Source organism: Topomyia yanbarensis, chromosome 2 (genome assembly GCF_030247195.1).
Source record: "Topomyia yanbarensis strain Yona2022 chromosome 2, ASM3024719v1, whole genome shotgun sequence".
NCBI lineage: Eukaryota > Metazoa > Arthropoda > Insecta > Diptera > Culicidae > Topomyia > Topomyia yanbarensis.
The window spans coordinates 402,661,277-402,687,480 of NC_080671.1; the positions used below are offsets into that span (position 1 = coordinate 402,661,277).

The 26,204-nt window shown below is 40.6% G+C and overlaps 1 protein-coding gene across 1 annotated transcript in view; it reads left to right on the plus strand.

The window, feature by feature from the left end:
- LOC131680858 (nephrin-like) overlaps nt 1-18,201 on the plus strand; it is a 386,752-nt gene extending 368,551 nt beyond the window's left edge. Inside the window, exon 19 of the mRNA XM_058961572.1 lies at nt 16,986-18,201. Within this exon, the coding sequence (XP_058817555.1) occupies nt 16,986-17,111 (126 nt within the window). The 3' untranslated portion in view covers nt 17,112-18,201. The remainder of the gene's footprint in view (nt 1-16,985) is intronic.
- The last annotated feature ends 8,003 nt before the right edge of the window (nt 18,202-26,204 follow it).

Below are 26,204 nucleotides of genomic sequence, written 5' to 3' on the forward strand. Positions count from 1 at the left end.
CATCCGGGAAGACGAAGATTGTTTCGAATTGCGTGGCAATAGGGGAGTCCGTGAGCGTGCCAGGGTGACCTCGGTCGCCAGATGGCAACGCGAATGGAACAACTCGTCGAGAGGTAGGTGGACCCACCGGCTGATACCTAACATATCTAGCTGGGTGGGAAGACCCCATGGGGAAGTTCACTTCCATCTGACACAATTCCTGTTAGGCCATGGCTGTTTCCGACAGTACCTCCACAGGTTTGGGCACGCTGAGGCCCCAGTCTGCCCAGACTGCCCAGGTGTCGACGAAACTGCGGAGCACGTACTATTCGTATGTCCCCGCTTCGACTGCTACCACTCAGATTGCCTGCCGGCTGCAGAGAGCATGGAGCGCCGAGCAGCAGGCGAGGAGTTAGAGTGAGTGAGTTGGCGGATGATAGACGGAGGTATGGTCTACCCATGCCGAGATGGGAGCGAGTGTGCGAGAATGTAAGGCACGAGTGAGAGCGTACGCTAAGTACAGCCATCCCCCAGAAGTAATGCCGAAAGGTAGTTCCTGGGGATAGATGGCGGAGCCCATTGGAGTTTAGTCGGTATTAATGGCTGGTCACCATTTGAGTCCGACACGCCCCCAGTGCACCCCGTGTAGTAGATTGGACCCTACCAATAGCACGTGTACTGGGCTAGGACATAAAGGTCTTCTCCATTGTCAAAAGTTATACATTTTTTTGGTGCGCAGTTCTATGTTTCATAGACATTAAATCAATTTTAACTTCGCTTCCTATTAAATAAAGACCCTTATTACAGTACATCTCTACAAAAACGAGCTCAATTTGAAAAGAAATCTGAGGATTATGATTGATTACAGAACTCTGGAATTTTCTATTGGAATGTTTTCAGGCAGGATTTTAATATTGATGCAATTTGACAACTGTGAAATCAAGACCAATAGATCAGTTACATATCAGGACCCCATCCCGACAATTTATCAAAAGTCCTCATGATGTTTACAACAACAGGATATCAATGTACGGATCAGATAATTGTTATTGTAATATTGAATTAAATCAGTGTGCATCAATAAATTTTCAACTTCAATCCATTTTTTTTGTGGGTGTGGTGGGGGGGGGGAGGGTTTGTATGGTGTTAAACCCCAAAAGCTTCTCTTGGCAACGCCGTTGGTTGGAGTTATTTATTTCGCTTTTCATTTTCCGATATGTTTCAGATCGATCCGATGGTCATGAGTTAGAAAAATTGCAGTCAGAAGGTTCGCACAAATGAACATTTTTGCGCTGATAAGTTATCAAGTTCCTTCCAGACAACTTGGAAGTGTTCGGTGATTATTTCTAGCGATTGTAGATAGAAAAATGAAATAAAAATACAAAATTCGTTTTATCGAAATAATGTTTGGCTTATTTCAATGGATTATTACTATATTGAACAATAAATAGGCGACAAAGAGTAATCCACAAACAACAAGCCATAACTTTTAAAGTATTGAAAATAGATATGTGAAGTCTTCAGTAAAGTTATTCGCAAAAGTAAGAGCTACAAATTTGCTGAAGGCATCATTTCGATATAATCACTTCCAAGAAAATTTGTGAAAATATCTCACTCATAGGGGGATTAATCAGCAAAAGCACAATACCAAAAGAAAGGGCATATTGCCTCTATTAAATTCACCGAAGATACTATTGAACTAGAATAAGCCGTTTTAACGTTAAAAATAGATTACATGGTTTTGGTCATATTTCTGGCAATGGGAAATGATAAAAATCTTTCGTCCGCATTTAATGTTAAATATCTCTTTTGATAATAGTCCGATTTCAACAATCTATAGCTTGTTCGAAAGGTATTCGTTGAAGCTGTCTAAAAACATATAAATTGTTAATCTATATTGTCAATTTCGGCAGATAATTCAAAAAAACTGCAAAAAACGCCATTTTTACGCATTCAAACATTCATATCTTGGAAACTAAACATCAGAATCAAAAACAAATTAATAGCGTTCATACTGTTTTTTAGTTCTTTCATTTAAAATTGGTTTGGATAAGATCGGTTCAGCCATTGCTGAGAAACACGAATGAGAATTTGTCCGTTACATACACACACACACACAGACACACACACACACACACATACATTGTCCCAAATCGTCGAGCTGAGTCGATTGGTATATAAGACTCGGCCCTCCGGGCCTCGGAAAAAATCTTGAAAGTTTGAGCGAATTCTATACATTTCTTTTATAAGAAATGTAAAACGCGTCACGTACATCCGAAATATAGAAGGTGTGTGCCAATAGGTTTATTATTCCAGATAGGGTGATGACCCGATTTTCGCCCTGTTTCTATTATCACTCCACAAATTTGATGTTACTGGCTAGAGTAGCCTCTGCCATTTTTGTTTAACGCATTGGTTCAAATGGTAGAGCGATAACTGGAGCATTCGATTAGAGTTTTCCCTGCACTCAAACCGATGTATTGCACCATTCGCGGGCTATTTTAGTTACTATATTGGTTCTTAGGAGCGGAACGAAGATGATGATGCCAATTTATTCGCATTCCATCAATTGTAGGCCGTGTAATTAAGGAAATGGTACGGAACCTTCCATAATAGGGATAAAGTAGGGGCTTCACCCTACTTACAAACCGCCAAAAGCATTTTGATATGAGAATTACCAGCCCAACGCACACACAAGCATAAAAATGAATTATTTTCTTCTCAATGCTAACTCACAAGCTTTACGCGCATTTTGCACCCTGCAGTGTGTTGAACTTAATATTTCTATACTCGTTCGCTTCAAATCGTGCGCTCGATAAGCTTTGCACATAGCAAATAAACAAGTGCAAATTCGAACAACGGTGTTTAACCGCTTATGTTACCGTCCGGACGTTACAGTCGAGATGTTGTTCGTTTGGCAGGCGAGCGACGAATGATTTAAACGTACACGCGGCACTTCTATTCGTGACTTCACCTATCTGATTGAATCTGTCCGGTGCTGCCCATATTGACGGCTTTGGCTAACTAACGAGCGATCTTCTTTTGACGGGATAGTGCACTCATAGTCATACTGCAGCTGGTACGGCGTCAAAAAGCAAATCTGCTGATTTTTTCTTCTGGACTATACCTTATACATGCATAGCAGTTCATTTGACTACAAAGGGACTAGGCTGACGACGCTAGCTGGCTCGGTCGAATAGTGCGGACCAATCATGGTGCAGATAATTACTGCTTTCACATAATCCATTATTTCCGTTCTTTGCATTAATTTTACATTCTACGGAATTAGTTACCAAATTCTTGGGCATATTTCCAATCAAATAGCGCAAACATTTTTATTCCAATCAGCCCAACCCTCTTTGACGGTATTGCAAATATCATCAAGCATATTGCGTGCATCAGTGCTACAGAACCTCTGACAGGCAATTGCTTCAAGATGGTTATTGCATTTCGATAGTGGCGCATCGAGGAGACCTATAGGTCTTTTTCAAGTTTTGTGTTTTTCATACTCTGCGCCAGCCCATACTAACGCTCAACTACTAGCCTGTGCGTGCTGGCGTGGCCGGCTGTGCGTCCATTTATCGGTCGATTTCGTCATCGTGCACATGCTAATTGAAATAATTTAATGAATACATAAGTGGAACCTTTTAATGTAGAATACATTTAAGGTTTCAATATAGGGGTCCCGTTTCAAAATATCGGCTGCGGCGCCGCGTCAGATTTTGAACGTTAATAACTTTTATCATACTTAACAGAATGATTTGATTTTTAGGCCAATTTGTTGCAAATATGTTCCTCTATGCTGTATTAAAATTTGAAGTATGTATAACATGTACTAATAACAAAAAAAATGTGTTTTGAAAAATCTTTCGAAAACGACTCGGAAAAGTGAAAATTTTCAGCCCATCCCGCACAGAGCCGTCGTTATGGTAGACCAACCGAACAATAAAATAATGAAAAGTTTATATATAGGTCCACTACATGTTTGTTCGTATGGTTATTCGCATTGGGTTGCTTGACGAGAGCACTTGGTGGGGGAAAGACGGCATATTCCTTTGGTTAGGCCATTAGAAGCCGGACGGAAAGGAACGGCTCATGCACGGCACGAGAACGAGCGAGAAAGCGATAGTAGTGCATATTAGCGCGATTATATAAATATCTGTCGGTCGGTCTTTCTCATCATTCATATTCGTTCAAGCACTAGCAAGCAGGCAGTCCGAAGAAAAGCAGTTGGCGATGACGACGGCGGAAAAAGTGCCCCAGCTACTGGTGACTCATCGCAACCCGATCAGGAACTGTCGCCCTGCAAGAATTTCGCCCCAACTAAAGGGCAACAGAGTAGGCTATCGTTCCAGCGTCTGGGTCGTGAGATTGTGCAGGACTGCAAAGTCGAGCTACGCTTACAAAGCTCAGTCGTAATGATGCCCCGAGAAGCCAACGATGCCTACTTGGTCGGTTTGTTCGAGAATGCAAAATAGTGCGTTCTAGCTCACCGTGTCCGCGGGGAGTGCATCTGAATTATGCTCCCGCAATAAAACAATAAACGGTTCTTTACAGGACCAATTAATTGTGTTCTAATAAGAGTTAAACTGTAATTTACATTTTATGGTGTATAACAAATAATTTTCAGAAAGCAATATAAGAAATACGATGTGTGGAAAGAAAGAGAATTTAAATTATCCTCTCTCGCTCGTTTTCGTGCACTGCTTTTCCATTCCTTTCTGCTGCTAATACCATCATAACTAAAAGGAATGTGCGTGTTCCCCCACCATCTCATGACCAGTGTTGCCACAATTGCATGTCGCTATTACAATTTGAATTATTTTATTGATCCTCTCTAGTATTGATAAAATATAGAACGTGCAAAGTACACTAGTCGCATGCTTTTATTCGAACTTTTTGGAAGCCTCCGTTGATTAAACTAAATAGCCTTTATCAGCGCTAACAAATAACACGAAAGAATTTAAATTTGTGAAAATCTTCTCCTTCCTTCTTTTCAAATCTGCAACATTCTTTGAAAATATTGTTGGAATGTTGTTATTGAAAAACTGAACATGCAAGTTTGCTAGCACTGGCCACTAGATTGAAGGCGATGGAAAGACAGAATATTCGTTTTGGTTATGCTAGTATTGGTAGCCGAACGGAAAGGAAAGGCACAGGAATGGCACGAAAACGAGCGGGAGAGCGATAGTAGTGCTTTCTCGTGTTTTCATATATGAATATTGGTCGGTCGGTTTTTCTCATCATTCGTATTCGTTCAAGCACTAGCAAGCAGCCAGTCCACCGGAGGAAAGCAGTTGGCGATGATGACGGTCCGCAAAAGTGCCCCAGCTACTGGTGGCCCATCGCAACCAACTACCGATCAGGAACTGTCGCCATGCTAGTATTTCGCCCCAACTAAAGGGCAACGGAGCAACTAATCCGCTGGCTAACATTCCAGCGCCTGGTTCGTAAGGTTGTGTATTACTTCAAAGTCGAGCTACGCTTACAAAACTCAGCCGTAATGAAGCCAGTGCCTACTTGGTCGGTTTGTGGGAGTGGGCGTAAATTACAATAAAAGCAACGGTTCTTTTCAGGACCAATCAATTGTGTTCTAGTGAGAGTTAAACTGAAACTTTCATTTTAAGGTGTGTAGCAAATTTTCAACAAGCAACATAATACGTTGGGTGGAAAGAAGTAGCTTGCACACGGAACAAAAATTTAAATTATCCTCTCGCTCGTTTCGTGCACTGCTTTTCCATTCCTTTCTACTGTTATAAGTATTACCAAAACGAATGTGTTGTTGCATGTGTTTAAGAGAAACGTTGAAGTCGCATGCTTCTATTCAAGCTTTTTGGCAGCCCCCGTGAACTAACTGCATTAAATGATTTTTTTGTGCAGCTCCGTGCTAGTAGCAAACAAAATGGCCCTACCAGTGTCTGATTCGTGAGATTGTGCCGGATTTCAAAGTCGAGCTAAGCTTATAAAGTTCAGCCGTAATGGTACCCGAAGAAGCCAGTCTTGTCGTTTTGTTCGAGGCTACAAAACAGTTCGCCAGGCACGTAACTATCATGCCAAAAATATCCAACGATCCAGCGCATCACCATCAACACCAACGCCGATACCAAAGGTTCTTTTCAGAATCACCATTATTACCATAGAGAATTATTTGAAAATTTCCCATTCAAACGTGATTCTGTTGAATATTATTAGATTTAAATTAACGTCTCGAATTGAAATCACGACGCTCCGGTTATGTGACAGACATTACCCACCCATCTTTTTTTATTGTGACCACGACTAACGGTTTAATATAGACACCCCATTTCAATATTTCTGAAGGAACAGAAGGTCGAGTTTGGAAAGTTTGTAACTTTCATTGTACTTAACCAAATTACACAATGTTCGCACTAATGATACAGAAATATGATCAGGAATCTTCTGTTAGATTTGTAAGTATGTATAATTTACATGAATAAAGAAAAATTGATTTTCAGGAATCAATTATTATCTGTTCTTCCATTGGCCAGTACTACGCGACTTCCTCATGCTAACAATTAATTTCATCGTTAGCCATCTCCCTCACCAAGGCCAACAACGCCAACAAAACCGGTCCTTTTCAGGACCACCATCATTTTTGTAAAGAATAATTTGAAATATTCCTCGCCCAAATCAGCTTTTGTCCGAAAATCCTAATGAGTATCAACATATTTGAAGAACGTGTTCCTTATGTATTCTACATCTCTCCGGTTATGTCGCAGACATTACCCACCCATCTTTTTTTTAGTTGTCGTTTGTAATAACTGTAGCTCGTAGTACTAGTGTACAATTGTTATGTGCTAGTCGTATGTCTATCTGTGTATGTGTTCGTCTGAGTATTTGTGACAGTCAGACCAGGGAATGGATGCAGAACTGGTGTATATGATAGAATAGTACTAATACCTTCCGGAATGTCGGATTAGATAAATTAAGGTACAATGAATTTTCGGACGCACGTGAATCATCCTTTCCCGACCAGCATTGCATTATGATAGTCTAACAGATTGCAATTGTCGTTAATGGTAAATATACAACATTTGCCACAATTAGACGAGTTTGATTGCAAGTTACATGTGTTTTTCTATTCTACTTCATTGTTCTGTTTCTTTTGTACAACTATTAGTTACTTTTATATCAAAATAGTATCGGTCAATTTATACACGTCTAATCAATCTCTTTGAATCTTTTTTTCTTTATTCGGCCTTTTTGTGATTTCTTTCACGACTATATCTGTATACTATACTCTATCCATACTCATATAGGTACAAACGCTCGTGTCCTTCGTGATAACACAAACCGACCATGTAATTAAAATCATCTACACATACTTACGCCAGCGATTCCACCAAAATGAAACACCCGGGTAGTTAAGTAAACGTCTCAGCACTTATAAATTTTCAAACGCGGTCTCAAGCGTGAATAGGTCTATGCCTTCAATTGGACCAATTAAAAAAGAAAGCTCCCATATCAACTGAACAATACGTTCGGCGATATGACCGGGAACTCTAGTGATATGGGGTAACTCACGTTCTGTCAGAATGTGGATTGTACATTGAAAACTAAATATCAGAATAACGGGCCGCATGACCATCTAAGAATGCACGCGAATATGTGAATGGTCATACGGTAACAAAAACGAATTTATACACGCGAGCACACGCGACAAACACGTTAACATACGAACGCTTAAGACCTTCGCAATCAACCTCGCACACCCACGCCCGCGATCGCGCAAATTTTATAGCGCTTTAGTACTTACGAAGTTACAAATGTCTGTGTTCGCGCGATCATGAATCTGCCACGTCCGGATACCCGATCAGAAACACATAACAGAAATATTTCAAAATTATATCTCGCATTATTACTTGTTATAAATTTCTGTTATTTTAACTACTAACGAGACCTAATTTATAACACAATATGTTACAAAAATTGTGTTCTGTTATAATCTTGTTATTTCATTCTGATCGGGTATCGTTACCCTCCGTCCTAGCAACATAGATCCATACATTCAGTTGGACCAATAAAAAAATTAAGCTCATATCCACAACAACACGTTGTTGACAACACGATCCATGGCGACATGAGCGGGAACTTTAGTGATATGGAATATCTCACTTTCTTTTAGCATCTGAAACGTGCACCGAAAATTAAGTATTAGGTTCACGGTCCGCGCGCGATCATCCAAGAACACACGCGAATAGGCGAAAGGCATACGGTTATGAAATAGAATTCATACACGCGAAGCTACGTACACGTTAGTACACGCGACCGAACACATTAACGTACAAACGCTCGAGCCGTGCTCGATGATATACACGATCGCGAAGTGCCTACGCCCGCACATATCTGAACCGTACAATGAAAATCACATTCAGAATCACGACCCGCTACAATTGGCATTAAGCAGTGTTTTAGTGGGCGACGTTGCCTGTCTCGTTCGCAATTGTAGTGTGTGATTCTGACGGGGAACCCTTCCGAGCAGCTAGCTCTACAGCTCCGGTAGGATAACTCTTGAAAAAAAAATTTCCAATCAGATAGCATAAACATTTTATTTTTTCATTCAGTACAACGGCAGATATTCACATTTAAAAAATTTGGTGAAAGTTTGTCCGAAAATTTTGAAGCGGAGCCATAATTGCCACGATGTGAATAATAAGGTATTTTTTTCCGAGTTTTTCTATATTTTCCGTCTGAAGCTCAAACTTTTACAAGTATGTTTCTTTTGGAAATAATGGGAAATTCGAAGCAATATTCAGATATAGTTACCTCGGAAACCAAATGATGACTGAACTGTACACCAGAGAGCTCAATATTTAGTGCTTCAGCATCAGCTGAATCATTCCGAAACACTGTGACTGTGAGCCGTTTTGACACATTTGAGTTCGGTCATTCTAGAAACAAATCCTTGACGAAATCCTGTGAGGGTGGCAGTAAAAGAATGTAAGTCAAGTTGTCTCGCCGCCACTGGATCGGTTCACGTCTCGACAAGTTTCGATATTAACAACAGTTGTACCGCAAAGGTCGGTCAGTGAGCTAGCAACAGCAGCTAAGGAGGAAAAATAATGAACGAACAACACGAACTCGGAGAAAATCGGGGGATATCATTGGCTAGAGAAATTTGACCGTAGGGTATCTCTGCGTCAGAATGGCTGATAACAGAAAACGGGTATCAGTATCGGGAGAAATTCCGCCGGCGGGAAACTCTCAGCACCTGCTAGTAGATAATTAGGAACGATTATCGCCAAGAAGGATAAGAAACACTGCGAAGATAGTTGTGAAGCGATGTAAAGATTACGAAAGTCCTCTTAAAATGTTCAGATAAAACCGTTGCAATTAATCACGCTTTGAAAGTGAAAACCAATAAGAGAAATAATCGAAATAATATCGATCTGGACTAGCTGAAGTTGCACAGTAGATAATTATGCTTGGGAGTAGCGAAACATCTTCCAATATGCAACTCCTGGTAATCCTAAACGGTTTTATTGATCAATACCGGCGCCGGCCAGGCCCGAACGTGGGTCGCGAAAGGAATGGGAAGGAATGTTAGTCCGATACTTGCTGTTTAGGATTACCGTACGTAATGAGTAAAGTGACCCAGAAAATCCGATGAGAGCGTAGGGTTTACTCTGTAACCCCACTCGCGCACGTTAGCGGTGTATCACTTTCGTCTTCTATTCGTTTTCGTCACCCACACTAGGATAATGATCAGCTGCTGCGATACGAAAGACACGCAAGGAGCTGACAGTTGAATTGAACCGTTGAAGAGTGCACATCGCTGCAAATAAAATTGAAGTTCCACCATACCTTTTTTTCCTGTCGCCGTTGCCTGCTGGAATTAGCACCCGTTTCGAAGTTCCGTCGCGAGTGGAAGGTTTAATACTGCGACTTTCTACCGGTCACAACACGATCACGCCAATATTTTGCGCCCACTGCGTACCATCACTGAGTCATCGCTGATTTCATCCAGCACGCCATTGCAGTTCAGGATGCTGTGACCGCCGCCATCGGGAATTTTGGACTGGAGAAGCCGCTTTGATTATAATACAAGGCCTGATATTTTCAGGCAGAAGGTTAGTTTCTGTCCAACGTGAATTTAATTCCTTACTGGTGCGCTCTAGGTTCGCCTTTTCTTTTCCATATTCGTCGTTTCTCGGACCTTCTGCTCAACGCGGACGATTCGACCGACTGCTTACCGCTCTAAGCAGGGTTTCACAGAGTCTGTGGTTCGAGTGCAACGGTTTACAGGAAGCTTTGCAGTCAGCCTACGGTCACCCAGATCTATTACTGGACCCACGTTTCGGTATTCATCGTACGGTTATTGTTTGATAGAAACGCTCCAGTATTGATCATCTGGCCAACCCGCGCCATTTTATACTCCGTATGCGGCCTCAACCGCATGTGGACGTCACTTGAAGAGGTACAGCCTCAACTGGAGGACGGTGATGTGGAAGGTAGGGCAGAGCATGCTGCTATACGTGCAGACTTTGAGTCATGTCTTTTCTCAATAAAAGCTGCATGTATGCATGGCAACCCTCAACCTCTGCATGCTACTTCCACTCTCTCTGGCATCAAACTGCCGACAATTTCGCTTCCTGAGTTCGATGGAGATTATACGCAATGGCTAACTTTCCACGACACGTTTTTGGCTTCAATCCACAAAAACGCTGATGTTCCACCTATTCAAAAATTTTACTACTTAAGGGCAGCCGTCAAGGGGGAGGCTGCTCAACTGATTGAATCCATCGCTATTTGTTCTGCTAATTACTCTCTGGCTTGACAAGCTCTCGAGGGACGGTACTCCAACGATTATCTGCTAAAGAAGCGACACCTGCAAGCACTCTTCGACATCCCACGCATGGAGAAGGAGTCTACAGCAACAACTTCACGGATTGGTGGACGAATTCGAACGTCATACGAAGATTCTTCATCATTTGGGTGAGCCGACGGACGCCTGGAGCACGATCCTAGAACACGTATTATGCACGCGACTGCACGATGATTCCTTGAAGGCCTCGGAGGACCACGCATCCGTAGCGAAGAACCCGAACTTCGCATGTTTGATCGATTTCCTCCAGAGGAGGACAAGAGTACTGGAATCGATCTCGGTCAACCATCGTCAATCTACTAGCACGACAAACACAAACGATGGTGCGTCTGCTAGTCATTTCCGGAGACAATCACAGTTCCGTTTCTCGTTATGCGCATCAACCGCTAACTATTCTTTCAGATGTCCCATATGTAGTCAACAACATTCGTTGGCCAGATGCGGCAAGTTCAACAGCATGTCGGTGAACGACCGACAACAGCTTGTGAACACGAAACGATTGTGTCACAACTGTCTACGGGGAGATCACATAGTCCGCCAATGCTCATGTGACCTGAATTGCAAGAAGTGCAATCAGCGCCACCACGCTTTACTACACACGGGCCAATGCGCCGGTCCCAAGAAGGACGCTGTTTCTCGTTCAACGTCTTTCGTCGATTCTGCTAACAGGGCTACGTCGTCGTCTTCTCCTGTAGTTTCCGAACAAACCATGGTAGCAGCTGCTGAAGATGATTCGATTGTCGAGACGTTTGTTTCTCTCCAGCATCCTCGTGAAAATGTCTTCTTGCTAACCGTCATCGTAAATATCGTCGATGCTTATGGACAACATCATCCCGCCCGTGCTTTATTGGATAGCGCATCGCAACCGAATTTGATCACCGACCGCATGGCTCGTATCCTCCGCCTGGAGAAGCATCGCGTCAACGTTACTGTCCTAGGGGCCGGTCAGTTATCCAACGTAATACACGAGTCCATCTACGCCCAAGTTTCATTCAGAAAGGAGCATTTTTCTTGCGGAGTTAATTTCCTCGTAATGGACAAACTAACTACCAATCTTCCTGCGCAAAATGTCTCCATATCCGACTGGAGAATTCTAAAGGATCTATTCCTAGCAGATCCAACATTCAACAAGAGCCAACCAATCGATGTAGTGCTGGGGGCAAAGCACTTTTATTCATTCTTCCAGAATGTCACACGAATACAATTGCATGGCAATCTCCCGCTTCTGGTTGATAGCGTTTTCGTTGCGGGCTCTGCCGATCTAGTGTCCCCCAAGCTCAATCCATCGTCGAATTCTAGCAGTCTCATGTGTGCATCTATGGTTTCCTTGGAAGAAACTCTGGGACGTTTCTGGAAAACGGAAGAACTAACCACCAAGGACAACTACTCCGTCGAAGAAAGGCGCTGTGAAATACTTTACCAATCGACAGTCTCTAGAAACCCTGACGGACGGTACATAGTTCGCCTGCCTCGGAAGCCTGACTTTGACGACATGTTAAGCGAGTCGAAGGCGCTGCGACGGTTTGAATATTTGGAGCGCCGTTTGGAGCGAAACTCCAAACTGAAGGTTGAGTGTCATAGATTCATGCAGGAATACATCGACCTCGGGCATATGCAGCCAAGTAAACTAACTGATGCCAAAGGCGCAAAATCATTCTACCTACTATACCATCCTGTTATCAAGGAAGCTAGTACTACGACAAAGGTTCGTGTTGTATTTGATGGTTCGGCAAAAACGTCTACCGGTTTTTCCCTGCGTCGGCCCGGTCGTCCAGGACGAGCTACTCACTACAATCTTACGGTTTCGGACGTATCCCATCGCTCTAGTAGGTGCCATAGCGAAAATGTACCGACTGGTCCTCGTGAATCCAGATGATGTTCCATTGCAACGCATTTTCGGCGATTTTCCTCCGACATGCCAGTACAAATCATCGATCTACTTACCGTTACTTATGGTTTAGCTCCATCGTCGTTTTTGGCAACTCGCACGCTACTACAACTGGCTGACGACGAAGGCCACTCATACTCCCTCGGCAGCAAGGCTTTCCGGAAAGGTTTTTATGTCGACGACTTCATTGGCGGGGAGCAATCTGTTGAACGCGCCATCCGCTTACGCATAGAACTCAGCAAATTGGTCGAGAAGGGAAGATTCGTTCTTCGCAAGTGGACTTCAAATCGGCTTGAAGTGCTACACGGCCTAGACGCCGACAAAATCGGTACCCAATTCCCTCTGTAGTTCACACCCCCCCCCCCCCCACGAGACAGTGAAAGCGCTAGGAATTATTTGGGAACCAGAGGGAGATTTTCTTCGCTTTGACTCGCAAGTACAACATGACGACAAACCGCCCACCAAACGCTCAATTTTATCCTCTATCGCCAAACTATTCGACCCCATAGGTCTTATTGTTGTGAGGGCCAAAATCATCATGCAGCAGTTGTGGCTGCTACCTGTCGAATGGGATGATCCAGTTCCTGAGACTGTTCGAACCAGTTGGGAAAACTATCACGATGAGTTGCCGAAAATCACCGCCTACCGGGTAAATCGATATGCTTTTCTCCCATGCTCCACCATACAGTTGCATACTTTCGCCGACGCTTCTGAATCGGCCTACGGTGCATGCATCTACGTCCGTTGCGAAGACAAGCAAGGAAGCGTCAAAGTCGAACTTCTTGCAGCCAAGTCACGTGTCGCTCCGATAAAACGACTAACTATCGCACGTCTAGAACTCTGCGCTGCAGTTTTGGCTGCCCATCTCCACCAGAGTCGGAAAATGTTTTTTTCATTTGCCAAAATCAGGCGAAAATGACGAAAGAACGAAGCTTCTTTCCATACCACTAGCACTTTGCGAAATCGAAAATGAGACAACAGGCTAGGACAAAGCAAGCATGTAGCAGAGCGTTTTCATTATTCTCTCCACACGCTCGTTTTCGCTTTGAGATTCAGAATGATATTGGTACATTCGATATTGAACTTACAGCTGGGGAAAAGAACATACACTAGCAATGATATTTATTTGTCGATGCTCGATTCTGTAGATTTGCGAGCTAATGATGGTATTGTAAGACGGAAGCCTGATCGGTGTGCATATTTTTTATTTTAACTATGTTCTAGTTGCATTATTAGATGCACATTGCATTAATTTCATTTAATAAATGAAAATCGCAAATTACTGACCATGCATCAAAACGAAATTGCAACTTCGGATTGTCATAGGAAAACGAAATTCGCTGCTGCTGCTACTCGTTTTCATAGAATCGAGAGAGGAGGGGACATCGCCTTTATTGTTTTATTTTTTCATGCAGTTAGCGACGAAAGAGGCAGGGAAAGGACGAAAATGAATTCTCTGAATTTCGTCGTTCATTGAATAGGTATGAGAATTTTAGGCTCTGATCTCCACGATCGAGTTAAGCACGCCATCGACATTGACGTCTCTGCCTCTATTTTCTGGTCGGATTCCAGTGGCTCCGATCTCCTCCGAACACGTGGCAGACCTTTGTGGGAAACAGAGCTTCGGAAATACAACAGTTTACCCACGGCTGTCAATGGAGGCACGTTCCTGGTAGCGAAAATCCCGCCGACTTAGTGTCCCGCGGAATGTCGGTTGACGAGTTCCTGAATGGTAAATTGTGGAAGGAGGGACCCCACTGGCTGCTGCAACACTGTCGAGAATGGGCAGAGACTGAGGCGTGGCTGAGGAGATGCTAGAAGTTCGACATGTTGTAACACTTGTACAATCAACGCCATCAGTTAATGCGATATTTCTCCGCTGGTCATCATACACCCGCCTACTATACGTTACCGGCTTTTGCCTTCGCTTTCTGCGGAACGCCCATGCCAAGGCCAGAACGCAGCCTTCTCCCAACACCATATCCGTTTTGAGATCGTTATCTGTGGAATTACTTACCGAAGCCAAATTTATACTAAAACGCCTTGCTCAATAAGATGCCTTCGGTTCAGAAATAAGAGAGAAAAGGGGAAACCAGTAGCAAAACATTCGCCAAATGAGTCCGTTTTTAGACCAGGGAAAAGTGAGGGTCGGAGGTCGACTAAAGCTAGCCCAGCTTCCCTATCAAATGAAACATCCTGCCCTACTCTCAAGCTTTCACCCCCTATCACTTTTAATTGCCAACTATTATCACAAAAAAAATTATTCACGCCGGTGGGTGAATACTGCTGTCCGTCATCCGAGAAGAATTTTGGCCAGTACATGGCCGTCGTTTAGTTCGTAGCACGGTACGCAAATGCTTTCGCTGCACTCGCCTCAACCCGGAGCCTGTCCGTCAGCACATCGGTCAACTGCCCGTTCATCGAATAGTCCCTAGGCGCCCGTTTAGTGCCGCCGGAGTAGATTACGCTGGCCCGCTGTACCTAAAACCAATCCACAAGCGCGCCGCACCAGCCAAAGCGTCAATAATGGAAACTGCTACACACCAAACCGTTAGGTACATAGTCAACAAAAATATATTCGTTCACTTACAGAAAACGAAATCAAATAAAACTGACTAGAATGTTTTTATTGCACTTGTATATGAATACAAACTTACAAAATTATTGATTGTTTTATATAATATCAGTTGAGTAATAATTTCTGCTGCAAACAAATAATTAAATAATTTCGAACAGCTTTTTCGGCCACATTCCCGTATGTGTGGCAGGAGAACCTTATCAAATCGAAAACAGTTGTATGGTGCAGACCCGGCGGAGGCCACCCGATAGCAGTCTGAGTTGACATTCAACCTCAAATCGCAAACCACGCCACCATCGGTTTCGACATGGTTTGCTGGTACATAGGCTCTGTATTCCTTTGTAAAAGACCCGTAACCAACAATACCATTTGCCTGCTTCGGCGAATCTTTGTCAGGGGAAGTCATTCTTGCACGGGACTCTCTTGAAAATATAATTTTGGTGATAAGCCTCCCTTAAAGTAATTAAAGAGAATCAAATCTTCCTAAAGCTTTATTTGGAGTTGTAAACGAATTTGTATTTTTCCCACTTTTAATATTGAATGTGCCGATTTTGCGCTTGAGTTTTTGACCGACTTCTACATTCTAATTATGGGATTTTTTTTCAGGCGTAGTATTCCTTTCCAACTTTTCTTTTTTGTCGCTTAAAATAATTAGTTATCTAATATCTTCGCTGATAAAGAACCTTGTTTATCCTTTCTTCCTATAGTAGTGGTATTTTTCCCTGTATATACTGCTAACGTGTAACTGCGATTGATTAATCACAAGCATCGCACATAGCTCCTTCCATAGTAATTCATCAAACTAATCGTTCCTTTCCACAACAAAATCAGCTAATGGGAAGATAAATAATGTAAACTTACAATCGATTGCTTTGCTCAGTTCCATATCATTCCGAATCACCATCATTAGTAAATATTTCCAGTCCTACTTTGACGGTTCAGGTTCTTTGCAAATTTTCATTTAAATCACTCAGCAACCGTCAGTTAGTCGCCCTTTTTTTTCTCGAAACCCTTACTGAAGGTCACGAATACCGGGGGGAATAGGATTGATTGATTGAACGATCGACTTTGGGTGTCTGGAAAGTGGAGCATCCCGAAATGGAAAATCATTGTTCGAAAGGTTTTTTGTTCTGTTTGGAAATGGTATTATGGAAAGGAGAATTGATTTATTGTTTGCTAATTTTAGATATACATGTAGGCAAGGTCATTGATCAGCTTGGCGAAATTCCTTATCACTGATGTCGGTTGGTTTTTGTTTGGGGATGAACTTCATTTGCAGCGTTAGAGAGAAAAAGAAAATGATATGATTATCATGAAATCTTATTTTAATAATCTGTGTTATAAAAAAATTCATTTTGATTAGTTTTGAATAACTTTTATGTATTGAATATTTTTTTCTTATATTTTTTCTTTATTTAATTCCTCGTCGTTATTTTTTATTCTTTTAGTTTTCGTTACCACTTCCACCACCGCCACCACCTCCACCTCCACAGCCCATCGGAGCCGCAGCGGAAAACAATCCCGTTCCTGGTCCCAGCGGTGCAGCCTCCCCGTACCCGATGGGAACCTTCACGAAAAACCGTCCCCATCTGGTATCCGGTCGCTCCTGACTGATTCCACACCAATCAGCCAACCAAAACCAACCACTCTCTACTCCGATCTGTCAACATTCACCATGTGCTTACTCTTTACAGCCCTCCAGCCTGCTGCAAACCGTACCGGAGCTGCAACCGCTCTGCAGTACACCCGACTCGGTTGCCTCCTCCGGACCGTCCTCCGCCACCAGCGATCGGATGCTGCACAATGCAACCCGTTTTTGATAGGAAGTCCGCGCTCAGGTACCTCCCAGCCATTGATGCAAGACCCCACCCCGCGAACCAGCGGCAATGTCGTCTATAATACTGCCCCCATCAGCAAAAGTAGTGGCCACGCGCTGCTGTAATGAAATATGTAATATCGTAGTGAATGGGGAATCAGGGGTAAGTTAGGTGGCAGCTTCGATCTCTTCCACTTTCTACCAGAGGGGACCGAATGCTTCCCATCCCGAGAACCGAAAGTTTCGAAAAGAAGTTTTGGACTAAAGCGGTAACTTTAAATCTACTTATACTAAACCTATACATTCGATCTACCACTCAACTGAAATCTTCTACTAAAGCAAAACCATCAACTAATAAGAAACTGAAAAGAATATTTTAGGTAAGTAATGAAAGAAAAGATTTTCGTCACAGACGAAGCTAGTTTTGTTATGTAAATATGGTTGAACCTTCAGGGGAGCCGAAGTAACGAAAAATATTGAAACAGATGAGATGTAATAATTTTTTATATATAGTAACAACAGCAACCAAAACTAGAACTATTTAGGTTAACGTAAACGAAAGGCAGAACATACAAACGAGGAAACTATTCAATTTTCAATCAAAAGAATCATCCAAGGTAAGCAGACAGCTAGTTATGTCGGAAAGTTGTACATAGTTCAGGATCCATTTTTGAATAGATATAATCCGAACGAAAAACTAATCAAAACCTAAAAAAATGAGATGTAAAAAAGAGTAACAGTGTGTAAGACGGTATGTTAACAAACCCAACAGTATAAAATACATAAGTGGAAGGTAAAGAAAAAGAAAACTTAGCCATTTCGGAAGATTGTTTTTTGTTTTCCACGAAACATTTTGTGTGAGAAGTATTACCATATAGGTGGAGGCGAAAATACGTTCAAATTTGTAAAAAAAATATGTCCTTACAAGCAGTAAAGGTGCGCAGGAATGAAAAATACAGTAACTAGTGAAGGTAAACCAAGCAGAGGAAATTCTAATGTTTGTTATAAAGATCCGTTGGAAATATGTAAAGTAAGCAAGCCAAGGTCAAGGGGAAACCGCGAATAAATATAAAATGCAGGGATTATTTATCGAAGTTGGTTGCGTTGCTCGCTTGGTAGAACTGTCCGAAAGTCCTTGTTCCTGCTGAGGTAAGTACGAGAATTAAGCAAAGTCAGCCGGTACTGTGGTTCCGTCGTGAAATTTTCAACTTTTGTTTCAACATCGTTAATCCACAGTCGATTCTCAGCGTAGACGTTTTTGGGAAAATCTACATTTTTGGTTTGCATTGATAGCACCTCTATTGTTTGTTAAACAGTTTTATTTTGATTTAAACCAAAAAAATCAAATTCAGCTAAAATGTACGTCTACTATACTGTCGTAATACGCATATTTGTCCCATGTTCTATGGGGTTCCCTATATACATGGGACAATTATGCGTATAACGGCAGTATAGATAACAAAAATAATGCATTTATTTATTTTTTATTTTTGCCGATGATGTATTAATTCGTGCCGAAAATAATAGAGCTCGAACATGACATGAATTATGTTATCATTTGTCTGAACTGTGTAAAACAACATTAACCATAACTGTTGAGCAGTATAATAAAATTGCACGTGCCTTCGGTGCATTTTGCATATTTGTTTGTGTGCATTTACACGCATCTAAGCAACATGTAAAATATGTTTTCTAAATACACCTTGTATACAGCCAGGATATTACGATACTACCCAGACACTGTCCATTCCAAGAAAATGAAAATCGTCAAGAAAAGTTCGGTTCCCATTGACAGGCCATTGCCGTTTCGCGGTGACAGTTTCTTTTTTTCACTGTGCACTTCTCGTCCCAGGTCCGCACAATTCAACCAAGCAGCAAGCGTTTGCTACGACCAAGGATGCAAAATGCCTACCTTTTCTGTGGATGTACTGCCCCCAGTACAGCCACCAGACGCGAGCGGTACAGCTTCGCTTTCCTTATTTTACACTTTTTAATATTTTTAATCTATTCAATATTTTTAATCACAAACGACGACAATGAATGCGTTTCGTTTACGCCACGACCGGCATCAACGCTTTCGTGTGCGGGCCTCCTCTCCCTTTGACTATGCAGAGAAAAGTGTACAAAGCGAGAGAACAAACTTTACTACGCCACACTCTCACCGAGCAGTCGCAGTACAGCAGCAAAACAAAAATGTATTCTACTGCTGTACGAGAAAATGTACTCGGTTTGGCTACCGTTCTGGCAAGAGCTGTAGTGATGCGTCGCTCTAGCGGGCTGTACGGCTTGTGCAAATGTAAATATATCGAAAAAAATGTAGTTTACCGGTACCCAAGGTTGCTGATTCTCACAATGAGACATCCCTCAGATTATATACATTTCACCAAAGACGTGCTTGTGCTATGCGAAACTGCTTTCCGTTCGTTCTCGAAGGGATGTGAATACGAGAGAATTGTTGCTTTTCGTGTTTATGCTTCTTCCACACTTTCTCTCGCCATTCAGTGAGTTACGCACCTTGGCTAACCGAACGCACGTCACTCGTTCTTTTTCAGCGTCGGGCCACGAATTTGGATCGGTTCACTCGGCAAGAAAGTTATTCGCTTGCGCCATATGCTCAGCTTAACCCAAACCATCCACTCGCGATGAACGCTCGAGACGATGCTTTCTTCGGTGAGCTGATGCAGATAACTGCGAGAAATGGATTTTCTGTTTCTGACTATTATCGTTACAGTTGAAATCTGGAAAATCCACCCAACGACAGTCGTTTTTTTCTCTTGTTTAGTGCTAATCCATGATGTCAGAAGCAGTGCGCTGCATAGCGCATCATTGTACGAATACAGCGCACTACTTCCGATGTGATTCTGTTGTTTAGAACCAGAGAAAATACGATTGTCGCTGGTTGGATTTTCCAGTTTCAACTGCACCAGAATATTGAACTTACGATTCATGTGCGCCGGAGGAGTTTCGTGCATAGATTTTGCCCTTTCCAGCCTATTAAAATTATTAGCTGTCAAGAAAATTATGAAGTTAGGTATAACCTGTGCACTTTTTTATGAGAGCTGCGTCTCATCATATTTATGGCCGAGGCAAGGATTATAAATTACACTAATAATTATTTGAGTTCTTCGTATAAATTTTGCATTGCAAGCCAACAGCTCGAACAGGCTACTTACCAGTTCGTTTCGCTGTGCTGTGCACGTGCTTTTTTATTTATATTATCTCCCTCTGTAATCATGAATTAAACGTGCCGCAATGAATATCTATGATTGTAAAATCTTATAAAAACATCTAGGAACCGCTAAAAAATGCGCCACAATTGAGGGTATTGAAGATTTGTGATAAGGGAAATAAAAGTTAACCATAAGCAGGAGGAATCTAAGGTTACTCGAATGAGCGTTAGGATTCGATGAAAAACGGTATGTTTTTAGGAATTATCTCTAGGGCTGCAGAAAGTGTTAGTATATTCGATAGTTTTCTATATGATTTTGCTACATTTGAACGACATTTTGTAATATTTTTATTGTAAAATATTGTAAATTTAGCAAGTGATGCCACAAAAAGATTTTGCGTTGTACATCATGACTTTTAATCTACTAGACCAACCGTTTGGAAATTTTGCGCAGTGCTTTTTCATGTACTTCTCCAGGTATCTACCTGAGTCACTTTTTATATGGATACGCGATTTAGCAAAATGTGTCAACGTTATGGATATAAAATGGAAAATTTTGAATTAACGTGTTAAAACTACGTAGAATTTTTCTTTTTTCGAGATGTTACATTTTTGCATAACAGCTGGAAACCGAAAGAACACTCAATTTGATATTGATGTAAAAATAATATAATAATTGAAAATGAATGCTCTAGTAGTTACCTGGGGAACGATGTGAAATCTCTGCAAAGTTTCAAAACAGTTGGCCCAGAGGATTTTGATTTATGACGTATACCACGTATTTGGACCGCACGCGCACGAGATATTCACTATCGCTTGCTCAATTTTGAAATTTTGTGGTGAAATTTTGCGAATATATTCAAGTAATTAATCATTATATAAACATTAACTGAATAAACAAACACTCTCTATATCGCCACAAAATTATAATACAGCTTCGTGGCCAAAGACATTATCAAACCCTACAAAAACCCCCAACCTTATCAGTAAATTATCCCTTGAAGGTCAATGTTGAATGCGTATGACACTGGACATCTGTTCTGTTCTGTTTTGTTCCAACTCGTACACAGCCAGTATTGAAAACCATTCTGAAAAACACTGAACTTATTCTGTAGTGTTATTCTTGTCAATATTAATATAAGAAGCATATTTTCATATGTAGCAAATATTAAAACGGCCAGCCCTATTGTGCAGAGTTGGGTTTGAAGATGTTTCAAAATTAGACGGCGATTGAATTATTCATTCAATGAAAAATTTAATAAACGAATTGTTTTGAATCTAAGAGGAGGAAAAAACGACCGACCGACACTGGATATCAGAACAAAAAATAAACTAATGTGCCATTTTCCATAATTCATTTATTAGTAAACAAAAGTTGTAGATTAAACAAGTTCTGTCATCAATCTAACAAAGATCCAATAATTTCTACCTGTACAGTGTGTCATTTTTCTAACTCTGCTTCGAGCACCATGATGACTTCGGGTCACAAAACATTATTCATTTTGAGGAGCATGATATCTTTTATCATTTTGTCACCAAGCCGCGTTCTTGACTCAGTAATTAGGAGTTTCAACTGACTAAATAATCTCTCTACGATCACTTGTGTATAGGGTATCGAAAGCAGTGCCATGGCAGTGCGGTACAAGCGAGAATTGGAAACTTTTCGCTGTTTCCAATATATCGAAGTAATCATATGTTGGGGAATGTGTACTAGTTGATGGCAGTGCAAGGGCATTAGTGACTTCGTTTGCTGAAAATGCAGTGATTCCAATTCCAATTTGATTATCTCCGTTATGAAGGAATCTGAACTGTTGGTTGATGGACTCAGAGTGACAGTTTCTTCCTGAAATAAGTTCGTGAGATACTCCTCAACGAAGTCATCAGAAGTCTTTTCATCATTCCGGTCACTACATTTTTCTTCAATTAGGCCTGCAACGAACGAATATTGAACAACATGAGGTATTTCTGAAATCAAAAAAAAAATCAATTTTAAAATATCTCCAAATATGCGCAGCGTTCGTTACAACCAACCTGTATTTCGATTTTTTCATCGGCACTGAGACGATTCGACCCAAGGAAATTGAATCTAGGGTCAATGTATAAACATGCTTTAAAAGGCAGGCTGGTACGTAGTATTTTCGATCGTTTGTCCATAGCAACGAGCAATTTTCTGGCTAAGACATTGTTTTGTGATTGATTGACTGCGTTCAACTGTGCTTGGCACAGTAGCCAATCTGCGTAGAATTGCGATACTGGCACATGATCTTTCTGTGCCTGTTTCTCAATGTGAGGTAGAACAACGGCTCAAAGGCATCGCAAAACTTATTTATGAATGACCATTTCCGAGAGAAATCTGAAAAATTACTTATATATTAGTTATACGATATACCGTTACTGCACAGAGAACAGACATCCATGATCGAGCAGAAATATTTAAAAAACGTGTGTAAACATTTGAATTAATATACTAAAAACACTAGAGCCGCCACACCAACCTATCCCAACTATCCGTCAAATCGATTCCGGAACCGGTTCGAAATCCTGGATGGATTCAGCATGGAATCTAGCTCAAAGAAAACAACCGATTCCGACTCTATCGGTTGACGCATTTGAGCTGGAATTCATGCTGGAAGTCCGAATCGGTTCCGGACTAGTTTGACTGGGTAGAGGAATAACCGCTGTCAATTCTGTCGCACTCAGCCACAAAAAAACATGACGACAGTAGCGCACCTGGTTTAGATATCCAAACTACCTTCGAAACCGTTAGAGATTTTACACAAGTTGAATGCTGAAGATGGACGTCTGTTCTCTGTGGTTACTGCTTGAAAAATTAAATAACTAAAATTGTTGATGTACGACCATTTCGATTCTTTACCTTAATCTTAGAAAAATACAAATTCTAACCAATATCCGGATCATTGGTTTGAAGAAGCGCCAAAAATGGTGTACCTTCTAGTTCCTTGAGGTATCGTAGTAATATGTACCATATATTCCACCTTGTTTCACAAACCTTCGGTGGTAGAGCAGTTTTATGGAACATGAACATTCGGCGATTGGCTTTCTTGTGCATTCTGAGGCATTTTTTGTTGATGTTTGAGGGGCTACACATCTTACACTTTCCAGGATGTCGATGTTAATCATCTTATCATCTTCGCCATCTTCAAACAGTTCATCATCGTATTCGGTACGAGATAAATCTTCAACGAAGTCGTCATTTTCAGGTACTATCTGTAATTCGCATTCTAAAATGTCTTCCTCATCTCTAACAAAGGTTTCAGTCAGTTCCGGTGTTTAGATATTCTCCGAATCACAAGAGTTCGCAACAAGTGAATATTCTTTGCGAAGAATGCTACCGAGGGAGCCCTCTAGGGTATCGCCCAACAGTCGTTTCATGTATCGAACTGCGGCCAATATATTTTGAACATTGTCTAGGCTGCGTTGCTGCAAATGCGGCAAGGACTAAAATCGCTGCCGCAGTGAATGCGGCAAGAAGATATTTAGCAATTGCTCAACCAAAAACTTTGAAGCTACAGCGATGGTTTATACATTATTATACATCAATACATTGCAAATAATATAGACTACATGTTTTTATTAACGACATTTTACACCAAAAGGGTGCATTCATTTCGGGAATATAGACTACAGTTTATAAATGAAAGTCTTGTGAAATTCGATTAAAGTACTATACAAAATACGAAGAGAAATTCAGCAATTTCATTTATTCAGTCAATAACTTTGAATTTAAAAGGATGACATACATGGATGCAGGTAGAAGCTTCTGATTTTTTTTTCGTTAAAAATTCATTGGAAGTTATATTGTAGAATTGGAGAATAAATGAGATTTCTCACACTGAAAATATTGTTTCAGTAAATCTCTAAACATGACTGCTCTTAAAACTATTGTTTGCTCAAATAGAATTGGTAAAAAAAAATATTTCCAACAAACCCAGACGACAGTTAAAAATATTACGATTGTCTGTATGAATACATTAACCATATTCAGTGTTCAAGTAAAGGAAAACGTGTAGTTAAAATCTTTCATCCTTTTCAATTTTACTACACATTATTACAATAATATTTTTTTTACTATGACTATAATTTCCACAATTTTCAACTAATCAACTATGGTAGAAAGTTAATAACTTCACCTTTTAGACATTTTAGAAAAGATTCTTTTTTGTGCCAAAATGGTAGATGGTGAATTTGAGGACAAGCATATTTTAACAAAAAGCGAAATAAAAATCCATCTAAAAATTAATATTTCGGAATCAGGCTTACAATTTCTTTAGAATTTATTTACTTTCGTCACCTAAACCTGCAGGTTTTGTGGTATTTGACATTTCAAACATTTCTATTGGTATGTGAGGTTCTTATAGACGATTCAGGAGATTCCGGGACACCCCATGCTTCTGGTAAACGGAATTTGTTCACGGGTATATCTTTTAACGTGAGTATCCTCCGAAAATGAAATAAACATAAATGCATATAAAATGACGTTTACATTAATGAAATCACAAAGGGCCACTATTATAAAAAAAACTACAATCGATAAAAATGAATATAAAAATTGTATAAGACACCAGATGTATCTCAACGTCCGTCGTGTTTCCAAACATGGAATAATACCATGCATCGTAAATCAAGATTTTCAAAAATTACTGATTATACTAAGAAAAACCATGTGCGTTCAAAAACGGGCATGTTATATAGTAAACAACAATAAAAAAAATTCATTAAAGTTACCATGGAACATTGATATGATAGACCATTTTCTGTCTAAAAAGAATATTTGTTCTACAAAATTTGTATGGTACATTATATTACATTTAACCCTTAAAATACTAACATCTATCATACATGTTTTTTCAATGTTCTATTTTGATATTTCTATGAGATTTTAATGTGTGTATTTCCAATGAATTTTAAGCATATTCGTAAACTGAAGCCTACATCATTTGGAAACGACTGTTGTACAAAAATGTATATGTTATTGCTTTGAATTTAAAATTATTAGCTGAACAAAATATATTTCTGAAATTCTACGATTCCTATCATTTGTTGGAAAAGATACAATAAATTTCAAAAGAGTTTCCCTTTATAATTGTAGCCTACATAAATTGCAATGGGTCGAAGTACAAAAATATGTATGTCATCGCATTGAATTCAAAATAAGTGAAATTTCTGAATTTCTTCATATTTCTATTTTTAAGTATTTCCAATGACTTTCAAAAAATATTTTACCACAAATAGTAGCCTACATTAATTGCAACAGAATAATCTCTGAAAATAATGTGCCTTCCTCGTGAATTCCCAGTTATTCGATAAATAAATCCTAGCCACGCACGTCTGCCGAACGCGCTTGCCGCATTCTTGTTGAGAAATTTTAAACCCTGCAGCCGCCGCAACGAGTCATTGTGGTTACACGCATCCAATCGAAATGGTTTAAAAAAATTGCCGCGCCGTGTCGTGCCGCACCGCATTGATTATGTTCGGGCCGTTACACGGAAGTGATTTGCGTCACCAGTGGTAATTGAGCCATTGAACAATGTTCTGGAGTTAAATATCACAATATGCAAGGTGTTTCTTTCAGCATTGCAAACTTTTTGGGAGATGAAAAAGCATTATATTTTGCGGAAAAACCTCACCCTTACTATTAACCATCAAACGTTAAAGGGTTATTAGACTTCACCTGTTATTTTCTTATACAAACGGAAATACGAAACGAAAGATGATGATGATGTGAATTGAGAACTTTCGTTTCGTATTTCCGTTTTTCTTAAGAAACAAAAAGTTCAACAAATATACTATTTTCAAAATATAGGTGCACAAAAAGCTGGTGGTTGGTCCGTTGGTGTTATTATTCCATATATTTAATTACATAATATGATAAATTTGACTTACCTAAATGCATTATCTGTACAATGC